Source organism: Strix uralensis, chromosome 8 (assembly GCF_047716275.1).
Source record: "Strix uralensis isolate ZFMK-TIS-50842 chromosome 8, bStrUra1, whole genome shotgun sequence".
NCBI lineage: Eukaryota > Metazoa > Chordata > Aves > Strigiformes > Strigidae > Strix > Strix uralensis.
This window is the reverse complement of record NC_133979.1, coordinates 4,824,788-4,836,171: the sequence shown is the minus strand read 5'-3', so window position 1 is coordinate 4,836,171 and position 11,384 is coordinate 4,824,788. Positions and strand designations below refer to the sequence as shown.

General features: G+C 39.9%; 1 protein-coding gene across 1 annotated transcript; it reads right to left on the bottom strand.

The window, feature by feature from the left end:
* Positions 1–2,020: 2,020 nt before the first annotated feature.
* Positions 2,021–4,282, bottom strand: LOC141946794 (CARD- and ANK-domain containing inflammasome adapter protein-like). Its single transcript, XM_074877161.1, has one exon. It carries the CDS (start codon positions 4,280–4,282, stop codon positions 2,021–2,023), a length of 2,262 nt encoding a protein of 753 aa, XP_074733262.1.
* Between the last annotated feature and the right edge of the window lie 7,102 nt (positions 4,283–11,384).

Here is an 11,384-nt window from a genome sequence, read left to right as displayed (position 1 = left end):
GCCGATCTCGCGAGAAAGGGCGGGAACACCGCCCGGCGCCGGCCACTGGGCATGCGCAGGGCGCGGCGCGTGCGCGGCGGCCCTCAGTGAAGCTGCGCCCTGAGGAGAGGCCGGGGTGGAGGCGGAGAGATGGCGCTGGGGTAGGCGGGGCGCGCAGGGGGCAGCTGAGGGCGGGCCGGGCGCGCAGGGGAGACTTCCAGGGAACGAGCGGAGGGAGAGGGGTGAACGGATGGCAGGGCGCGGGGGCTGAGGAGGGGGAAAGCGGCAGACTGAGGGGGAAGGGCGAGCCGCGGCAGGGGGAGGCTGGAGCCCGCCCAGGCCGCGCTCCCCGGGGCCTCAGGCTTCGCCGGGCTGTCCCGCTCGCTTTGGGGTGGGAGTGCTGAGAGGGGGAAGCCGTCCCTCGGCGTGGAGGGAAATCCGCCTGGCGATTCGCCTTTCGTCGGTTGAGGCTGCTGGGGCAGCGGTGGTGTGCGGGTGAACCCGGGCCTCCTGAAGGGTGTGAGATGCGCTGGCCGTAGAGGCACAGTATTTCGGTGCATCGTGCTGCAGATGTCGGTTTTGCTGGCCTCTGTCTGTGTACTTCCAAGCATTCGGTCATGTCTTTTCACTCGTCTAGGAGATGACAGCATCAGGGTGTTGTGTGGGTCAAGTTAAAGTGTTGTAATATGGCTATAAAAATCACAGTTTTATTCCCATACGTTCTTAAATCTGTGTTTCATTTCCCGAGAAGTATTTGGCCCTTCGTGGTAATTGGGCTTTTAATCATATACTGAAGGGGAGTGTGAAGAACTGTGGGGGTTGATTATCATTATATAGAAAATGACCACAGAGAACCATCCGTGGACTCAATGAAGTGTTTATGTTTTAAGAGATGATAGTACAAATATTTTGAACCAATAAACTCTGTTGCAACCTTTTTATTCTGAACATTTCATCTTTGTGCTGGAATAGATTTGAAAGTGAAATTAATAAACGGCAAATATGATTGTTGTCATTACATCTACTTAAAAATGCAAAATCTAGACAAGTGGTATGATGAAAGATAGAAAAATAACTGTTAAAGTTTGGGATCTGTCAATGCCATGTGATAGGGTATAATACAGATATAGCTGAAGAGGGTCCAGCACAATATTGAATGTCAGTGTAGCACATAATAGCGTCCTGAAAACAACATCGTTGTGTCAGCAAAGTTTTGGGCACACAGTACTCCTCTGGTTGGTTTATACCAAGCCTCTTGATAGGATTTATTAGCACGGGGTCTAGTAAATCTGGAGTAGAGCAACCCCACACTAGTCAATTTGCAGGGAGATGCCCTCTGATCTCCATTTAGCTCAGAGAGCAATACCAGAATCAGCATAAACCAAGCGGATAGCATGTTACCCTCAGGACAGCCAGTGCTCTTCAGCTCTTTACTACCCTGCTTCTCCCCTTTGTTCAGTTCCAGCTGCGGAGTGAGTTGTATCAGCTCACACATACAACCTAGAGCAGGCACGCGTGGCTGGGCTGAAGGGAGGGCAGAGCAATCTCTTTTGGCAGCACCCTGCAGTTAGGTCTGCCTAAACTAAACGAAACTAGTGTTATCTACTCCAACATCTCTCTGCTCTATATGCTTCAGGATACAGATGTCTCCTTATTCATAACAGATGGCTTTTTAAAAATGTGATTTTACCAAACAATGCTTAACTAAGCTATCCATACAGAATAATAGTCACAGATATATGAAAAGTTATTATCTTTTTTTTTTTTTTTTACAGTCTTGATTTATACTAGAGGAGGTTATACACAGTGTGTTTAAAACTGGTGCTTTTTAAATAGGTTCCAAGTATGGGATTTGTGAGAGAAGCAAGAGACTAGTCAATACTTAGAAGTTTACCAGTGTCTTTTTCCATCACCATCTTTGATTGCTAACTGAATTCTGCCTGCCCTAACATAATTCTCAGTCATACTGGACAACAGTATTATCCAAATTGCATTAAAAGAGGATTCTGCATTTAAATTTATGAGTTTTTGCTTTACATCTTCATTTTGTTATTAACATTTTCTTTTTCAAAAGTGTTACAATTTGAGCCTGATTTTCTGTTTTATTAGATTCTGCTACTTGCAGTGGGGTCTTTTTGAGACTATTAGCAGCTAGTAAATTTGCTTTTTCTCCTTGTGACCAGTTTACGAGGGAATTGGCAGCATTAAAATGTCCAGCCTTGCATGCACAATGCAGTGGGGTGTCCTTGCTGCTGTCTAAGGCGTTAATGGCTGCTCCGTGGCTCAGTAAGAGATTTATCAAGTCGCTGTGTCCATGTTCCGCTGAGATATGCAGTGCGGTCTTTCTCCAAATGTTTCTATCATCAGTATTTTTATTTTTCCCTGATGTGAGAAGAATTTTTACGATCTCTGTGTTTCCTTTGATGGCTGCATAGTGCATCGGAGTACATCCATCCATGTCCTTAGCTCCAAATCTTCCTTTCTTAGCTAACAGAACTTTGACGATACTGAGATGTCCTCTCACAGCTGCAGTGTGCAGGGGAGTCTTTTTCTCCTTGTCTTGTGCGTTGGGGTCAGCATTAGCATTCAGAAGAATCTCAACCATTGTTTTGTCTCCCCTTTCAGCAGCAAAATGTAAAGGTGATTTTGACTGCTTATCCTTAACATTAACATCAGCTTTGTGGTGTAGCAGCTGTTGGGCAACATCAGTGTTACCTCTTTGACTTGCAATATGCAGGGGAGTAACCAGCTCCTTAGTGACAGCGTTAATTTGGGCCCCTGCATTAACTAAAAGGCCAACTAATGCTCCTTGATTATGAAGTGCAGCAACGTGGAGCGGGGTTTCATCGGCTTGGTTTCTGAGGTTAATTCCCATCCCTTTGTGCAGAAGCAGATTTGTGAGGGAAGCAGCCCCGGCTTGAACTGCCAAATGCAAAGCTGTGTCAGAAGCAGGAGTCTTTATTCCGAAGCTTGCTCCCTTTTTGATTAGAACTTCTGCTGATTCAGCTTTGCCTGTTCCACACGCCAGGAGTAAAGGCGTGTACTGTATTTCATTGCAGGCGTTTATATCTGCACCTCTGTCAATTAAAGCTGCTACAATACCATGCAGATTTTTCTGTACAGCTCTAAAAAGAGCTGACTCCATTATGTCAGATGGCAAATCTTTAGAATATTCTAGCAGTATTTTGAAGATGGAGGGGTGGTTGCTGTTGAAGGCTCTTTCGGCCATGTTGGAATCAACACTGGCTCCAGCTTCTAGCAGTACTTTTGCAGTATTTTCAGACCCCTGAGAAACCGCATAACTGAGAGCAGTCTGTCCTCTTTCATCCTTTCCCTCAGTGGAGGCCCCAGCCTTTAAAAGCATTTTTGCCAGACTGCTCTCATCTTTAAGAGCTGCCATGTGCAAAAAGTTGTGCTTGTTCCTGTAGCTTCTCGCCTCTTCTTTCAGGATCATCTTCACTATGTGACCGTGGTTATTCTGTGCCGCCAAATGAAGGGGTGTCTTGCCTTCCGTGTCCAAACTATACATGTAAGCACCGTGTCGGAGAAGCACTTTCACTGCGTCACCATGGCCTTTCTCAGCAGCCCTGTGCAGTGGTGTTCTTCCTTTCCTGTCCTTCACATCTGTCTTTGCACCTCTGCTGATCAAATACTCCATTATCGTTAGATGTCCATTAGTGGCTGCAACATGCAGTAGTGTCTCACTTGAAGAGTTTAGTGCATCGATATCATTATCTCTCCATGTTTTCTCTAACTCAGAAAGATAGCCTTTAGCGACTGCATCAAAGATGTCAACATCAGCATGATCTTTTCTCGGTTTTGCTGTCCTTGAAAGTTGAGGGTTTTTTCCTTTCTTCTTCCATTCTTGCTTCTCTCTTCTAGGACTCTCTTTTTTTTCCTGGTGCCATTCACTGCTATTTTCAAACCAGACCTTGTCTTTTTCCAGTAAATATCCTACCAATTGTCTTCTAGCATCTCCAATGCTTTCATTTACTTCACTCACATATTTTCTTATCTTGCTGTAAAGTTTTGGCTCCACTTGCTTTAAACATGGGTAAAAAAAGAGCCTGCAGGCTCGTTCACCTTGAGAAATTAGCAGGTCTAGAACTCGAGAGTTCTTTTCTGTTTGTGTCCTGTAGAAACTCATGACTATCTTTTTTTCTGGGGTAAAAATACCATTGTCTATCAGCCAGTTCAGAAGATGGTCTGGGTTGTTTATGCCTTCTACTAGCTCTTCTTTTTTAGTCCATAGGACTTCAATAGCATATGGATTTGTAAACAGGCTAGTTGAATGCATGATCATGTTGCTAATCAAAAAGTGAATTGAGCTATTGTTTGAAGTTAAATATGAAATAGCAAAGCAGGCTCACATCATTTCACACATTCTTTTCATAGAACTATGAACCAACAACCGTTGTAGTTCAGTGATAAATCTTTAAAGAATGAGAAAGAAATCAAAACTCCCTCACCTTTGGTTTTCTAATTGTTAGAAGTCCTTTGATCTTCTCTGTTCTTCCGTAGCAACAAGTGAAGTTTAGTAACAAAACAAAAATCTTTGATATCTAAAGATATTCCACTTGGAAGATTTCTTCCAGATTTTTCATGCATAATTAGGGAGGAAAAAATGCTTTTGTGAATCTGATATTTGAATAGAAGATACTTGTTTACTGAGTTTCTCTGTTCCTCTGGCCAAGCTGTTTTTTGTAGGTGGCTGAATGACCAGTCTATTAAACATGACAAAAGAAAACTCATGGCATAGTTACTGTTGCCGTGATTACGTACCTTGTATGATCTTAAATGAAAGAGTACACATTGCCAGCTACATAGGTGAAAGCCCTATAATGTAAATGAAATAAAAATATAAAGACCTAGATAAAAATAAACTGTATAAGCAGCTACTTATAAAAAGTGATCCAGCCTTTCTAATATGAGTTACAACTTCAGTTTATGAGGTATATTTAACTTAAAGGCTATTTAGCTTGTCATTCCTTCTGTAACCTGGAGTCTGTCTGGAACTTAATTCTTTTACATGAGGTAGATCAAGGCGTGTGATTCAGGATGCAACATTAAAAGTATAATTAAATAGAGCTTCGAATCTGTGAATATGTATAGTCTTCAATATGGGTGTAGGACCTTTGAATCTAGCTGTAATTAATTTAACTTATTGGTGTTAAAATTCCTTATGGAGAGAAGGAAATAAAATAATAATTATATATACATTTTGCAACCAATTGAGAGAGAACTTGAGATTACAGAGTTCTGTGAGAGCTAGAAGTAAAATGAGCTGAAGAGCTGAAAGCTTGACCTTATTTAAGCAAATGGGGAATTTTGCCGTCTGTTTCTTAGTTCAGTGCCCTTTCTGTTGGGTCCTGCTGCCTATGCATATATTTTCTTTAATAGTATGTACAATGTGGCTGATAAGATTTTTAATTTTTTCTGTTGACTTTAGTTTTATAAGTAAGATTGCAAAGCTTGTTCTATTAAAAAAAAAAAAAAAAAAAAAAAGATTTATTGAATAAATAGCCGGGAAAGGCAAGACTTTTAATATACATTTTGAAAGCCAGCCAGTTACCAAGTCAGCAAATTTGACAGCCAATTTAAGAGCCCAATAATTCCTCTGAAATGCAAAGAAGGGCACTACACCAAGAATAGCAAAACCTTTGTCACTTAGTTAATGATTGTTAACGCATAACATGGGAAAAGATGGTTTATTGTAGGGAGTCAGGAGGTCTGAATTGTGTTCCCAAATCTGCTAATGACTCAGTCTGATGATCTGCAAATGATTTAGTCTTCAGAATTGACTTAACAAAGTACTGAAGATCTATCCCAGTCTTGAGTAAATTAACAGTCCTTACTTAAAGTTTGGTGAAATGGGATCTTTATGTCATCATTATTATCGTTCCCATGCAATACAGAGATAGCAATACTTGATTGCCTTCACAGGAAAGTTTTGAGTTCTGACAATGGAAAATGTTACCTGAGTGCTGAGCAGTATTGTTAATATAGACAACACTAGAATTTTTCAAACTCCTGAAAAATTTAAAAGCAGAAATTGTAATATTCTTTAAATGTCTGTTAGTATGGCAGTAATTTCCCAGTGTTCTGAATACAGAAATTTTACTGGTAAACAGTATAAATGAAAGGGTGCAGTACTCCTAACTGGCCTTGAGGAGGAACATTTGAACAATACATGCAGGCAGCATCTCTTTCAGAGCCACTGTGGGACTTTATTTTGGGAAGATAATGTGCAGCAAATTACTTGTTACTAGATGCAAAGCACTTCAAAATATAGTTAAGCAGTTTTTTAAAGAAGATTTTTGTTATAAATATGTGACTTAGGAGGAAATTCTGTCTTAAAACAAGAATCACACTTGACAAGAAAATTTTGGAAGCTTGTTGAATGGATTAATTTTTAGAAATTGTGTTTTAAAAGCCTTTGTTTTTTGATTAGTATTTATACTACTTTTAGAATTAAGCCTCTGTTCCAACAGTGACTTCACATAAAGATTAAAAACCCAAACAGTTGAGAAGAGATTCAGAATTGGCTATTTGAAGCATGCTTTTTGTTTGTATCTTGATAACTTACTAACTCTTTATTTGTTTGGCATATAAATGTTTTAGAGAAGGGAAAACTATTAAGATGCAACACCTCTTCTCCTTTAATTAAGTGCATGAGACCACAAACACGTGGGATCACCAGGAAGCTCTTCATTAAAAATAAGAATGGCAAAATTTAAGATTACTAGAGATCTAAGAAAATAAGTGAGTTGGAGAGAGGAAGAGGCAAATCTTTGTCCTTCTTTGTTACCTTTTACATTTATTTGTTGTCTGAGGGGCACAAGGTGATTTATTTTTTTTTTTCTTGCTAAGTACTTCACAGGCCACTTTTATTTCTGCTGGCTTCTTTAGCTCCACGTATTCAAGGACTGTTCCTGATTAGATTATTTTGAAAAGAAAACGATGGGTTTTGCTTCTGTCTTCTTTGTCAGATAGCATTTAGGGATCTTTGTGTTCGTCAGTATGGGTATATAGCAGGGATATATAGCAGTTCAGCTTATATGCATTGAAGAAATGTTATGTTTTTCTCAAGATGGGCATAGGAAAAAATTCTGATTGGTACTAGTGCAGGTTCAGCTTCAATAGCGTCATCAAAGAAACTTCACGCTGTAGGTGTGCTGATTATATTTTAATCCAGTGTGTTGTCAGGAAGCCTGTAGTGAGTAGATTCTCATGACATAGAAATACTGAAAATCTTCACATAGACCACATGGCTCCAATATCACTGTTAAATGCAGAAGTAAAGCTGTGTATATGTAAGATTACCTTAATTCAGATAGATCTATACTCGACACTGACTTTGTGGGAGGATATTCAGCTGAAAACAACATGGCAGAGTTTAGAGCAGGCCTTAAAAAGGGTAGTTGATGCTATTGATAGGAAATATAAGTGTTCGGAACTGTTTGAACCCAGCTGTAGCTGGGAGGCTTCAGACAGTTATTTCTGACGTGCAATCTCAGTTTTGCTCCTAACTTGTGTCCTTGGGCGAATCACTTAATCTCTGTGCCCTGTTTACACAAGCATTAAAAAAGGAAATTTTTTTCCTACCTCACAGACATGTCCTAAGTGTTTATTAATGTTGGTGCAGTGCTTTGAAGTTATAGGGTGCTTTGAAGTTTTTGTCCTTTGAAGTATTGTTTTCTGACTTCTCAAAGATGAACATTTCTTTCTTAAATTAACACGTGCCCGTGTTTTCTAGCTTATTTTATGTTGCTATGTCATCATGAAATATACATTTAATTTTCTCTATTTTAATTTCTCAAAGATGAAAGCGATCCAAACTACCCCTTCATACCGGTGAGTGAACACGGGAGGTGCGGAGCCCGCGGCGGGAGGAACCTGTAGAGGTCACCGTTTCTCCACCGAGGGCTTCCCCCCTGCACCGCCCGCCGCGGCCCTTCCTGGCTGCTGCTGGGACGGCGTGTAAGGCAGCTCAAGGACTTCCAGTAACTTCTTATGTTCTCTAGGGCATTTTCTTGATAAAATCGATGAAAAGCCAAACATTAATAACACGGTTTCACTCACCGTGGTATTTTTATGTTTCCCAATGTGTACTTCAATTTCATTTAAGACAATAGTTTGCAGTAATGCCAGCTGGTTATTTGGAATGTATCTCGCTGTAGAATAACTAGCCTGTAAGAGATAATAAAGCTAACATCAGTCTCTAAACATCATGAGGGGATGGAGAAATATATCTGGGTAATCAAGGCGTTCTCATTAATGAACATGGCTCAGGAATAAAGCTTTGTTTTGGATAACCAGAAATCTAAGCGTGGCCTAGCTGGTTGAGATTGAACTATATTTAGGTGTAGCTAGATTGAGGAACAGCAGTGTTAGAAGTGTTCATGATGATGATTAGAGTGTACTTGACTGATTATAACACTGGAAGAGAAGCTGACTAGTCAGAACGTCTGCAAGAGAGACAAAATATACTGCTTAGTTTTGCCTAAAGATTAACTGCAGTAGATTAGGGAAGGCAAAAGGGGAGCCTTGGCACTGAGTGATCTTGTTTGTGTTAGTCATATTTCTGTAGAGAGCAGGCTCCGAGCCTTCCTGGTGCTGAGAAATCTCTGCCTGGGCTGGTATTTAAATGGGAGGTGTTCCCTAGAGCAGTGCCCTTCCGCTGAGTGGTACTGGCACACACAGGACACGTGGATCATCAGGGGCCTGAGCGGGGCCTGCTGGAGGGAGGGGAAAGCTGATCTCTCCAGTCTCATGTTTTGCATCTCAGACTTGCCCACTGGGCTCCCATCTCACCCTCCCTGCGACTCCAGCGCTGGCAGGGCACGACCGCCCCTGCAGAGGCCTGTGCCAGGCCCTATGCTTGAAAGAGGTACCTCGCAGAAGGCACAGCTTCCCGGCTTTGTCCACTAGTCATGGATGCTTTCAAAATACTAATACAGCTGATATAATTATTCAGGTATTTTATTCCATTTCTAATACAAGTCACAATGTTGTCCCAACACTATGGCACTATCTCCGCAAATATGAACAAATGAAGATCGTGTTAAGTGCTGCACCCGTGCAATGCAAAATGTTCTTTTTTCTGAAGATAAGCATGTACTTTTATGAAGTTCCCAACCTGGGGTAGTTGTAAGTGGATAATGCACATCTGCAAAATGCCACTGATAGCTGTAAATGCTGACAGAGCAGGCTGTCTGCCTGGATCGAACGGTAGGAACAAGGTTTAACGTATGTAACCTCAGCCAAAGTGAGGATTAGGATTGTTTTTCAGTTTACTGTGCATATATTAGTGAAGTTTAAGAAGAGTGACCAAACTACTTAGAAACCATTTTTTGCCATTCAGGTTTCTGAATAATTACATTTAAGTATTTTTCCAAAGTTCTTCATGAAATTACTTGCCAGGTACTTTTCTGAGAAGCTATTTAGTGGAGCTAGAAAGAAAAAAAGCTTTCTAATTTAGCTTCACAGAGCTAAAGGAAAGCAATGTTCTTGTTTCAGAACATAAATAAAAGTTGATTTGAAACAAACAAAAAATGTTAGTGGTGAGGTGATGAAATATATATTTAGTTACTGCAATTTTCATGATGCAAAGTAAAAAAAAATAAATATTTTTGTTTCTAAGTGGTGAGTATTACTAGTTATTTGTTTCTATATATATTTATTCTGCAGAAGTCTTTACTGTCACAAACTTAATTTAAATTTAAGAACTAATTTGTGTGTTAATCTGTTGACTAAACCTGGACACTAATTCTGATTTTACTAGTCAGGGATACCATTTTCCAATTCATTGGCTTACAGTTGTACCAGTGTCATGATTTTTATGTTACAGTTTTAGAGGTTTAAATGTGTCCTTTCAGACCAACGCTAATAGAAAGCAGTTATGGCAAAATGCTAGCCCTCATATCATTAGCATAAAAAGTAAATGATGAAAAAGTATTAAGTTACTAAATGCTGAGGCAGCTTCAAAGATCAGCAAAACCAAACGGAGAGAGGGCCAGGGTTTTTCTCCAAAATGGGCAGATTTTTTTTCCATTTTAAACCAAACAAGCCCTTGTGGTTTTGAGTCAGGAACATACACGTTGTCAGTGAAAGCTTACAGAAGGAGATACTTTATAGAAAGTTCTTTAACTGTCAAAGACCAAGATCCTCCTTACACCCCCTGTACTCATCAGGCTAACCTTGCTGGCAGCATTACTCCCAGGAGGTGAATACAGCTGTGCCACTAGATCTCCCACAGAAACCTTTTGGCCAAATTTGCTTTGTAGATGTAGAGTAATTTGTGAAAAACTGTTCTGAATTTGCACCACTTCACAAGCAGAATTTTATTTTTACTGATTATAAAATGCTGCAGATATGACTAGAGACTAATGCGACTTTGAAAGGAAATAATGTTTTGCTACATCATAAACCAGTTTTAATTGGTTATTTATTCAGTTATTACAGTTAGATGTCAAGCATTAGACATAGTGCAGACATTTACCTAAACAATGTCTTGCTATTGAAGTCTACACACACACTCTTTGAAATTTTGTCCTCTCTGAGGAATCTATTTACAGTAAAATGTATATAAATTGTATTTATTATGTCAAAAGAATTTTCAAATCCACTTATTTTAGTTCCACAGCTGGTTTTGTTCTGAATTTGAAGAAATCTAAAACTTATTACATTTCAGCATAGAAAACAATATAAATATTTTTTTATTCCAGTAAGACAAATTATGTTATAATTACTCTGTAAAAAAATGCAGTATGTCTTCTGAGTTAACAATGGTAAGCTTTAGTCTCTAGCAATACCACCAGCAAAAAGATACTGTAGTCTTGCAAGTGGCTCAGTTAATTCCCCCTTTAAACTTATTAGAGGGCAATTGAAACAGTTGGGCCTGGCTGAGTCTAATTGATCTTCCTGATAGGCTTCTTGTAATACATCAGAGAAGATTCCCTGCATCTGTTGCCTTCTCCACAGCTATCATTTCAGGCCTCTGTAAGTTGTTGGTTTGGGGTTTTTTTCCCCCCCTTAATACTGTATCTTTGTTTCTTGTTTCTCTGTCTGTTTACCTTGAAAATGGTTCCTGTACTCCCTGCTCTCTGAGCTTGGGAAGGTGGATATTACATTGTGAGTCCTTTAAGTTTTTCTTATTGCCATAGTTTTACAGAAGACTGATAATAATTAGCACCACTTAAAAAAATCCTGTGCAAGCTTATTTGTGACCCTTGAGTGACTGTTATTCCTACCTTACTTCTTTGCTTCTCAATTTTTCAATAGCATTGTTCACTGCAATGTAGAAAAGCAAGGCAACTCAGGATTAAGAAAGATTCCCTGACAGTGCTGGTTTAGCTTGTCTTCATTACTTTTTCTTTGACTGGAATTCTGTATTTAGACATGTA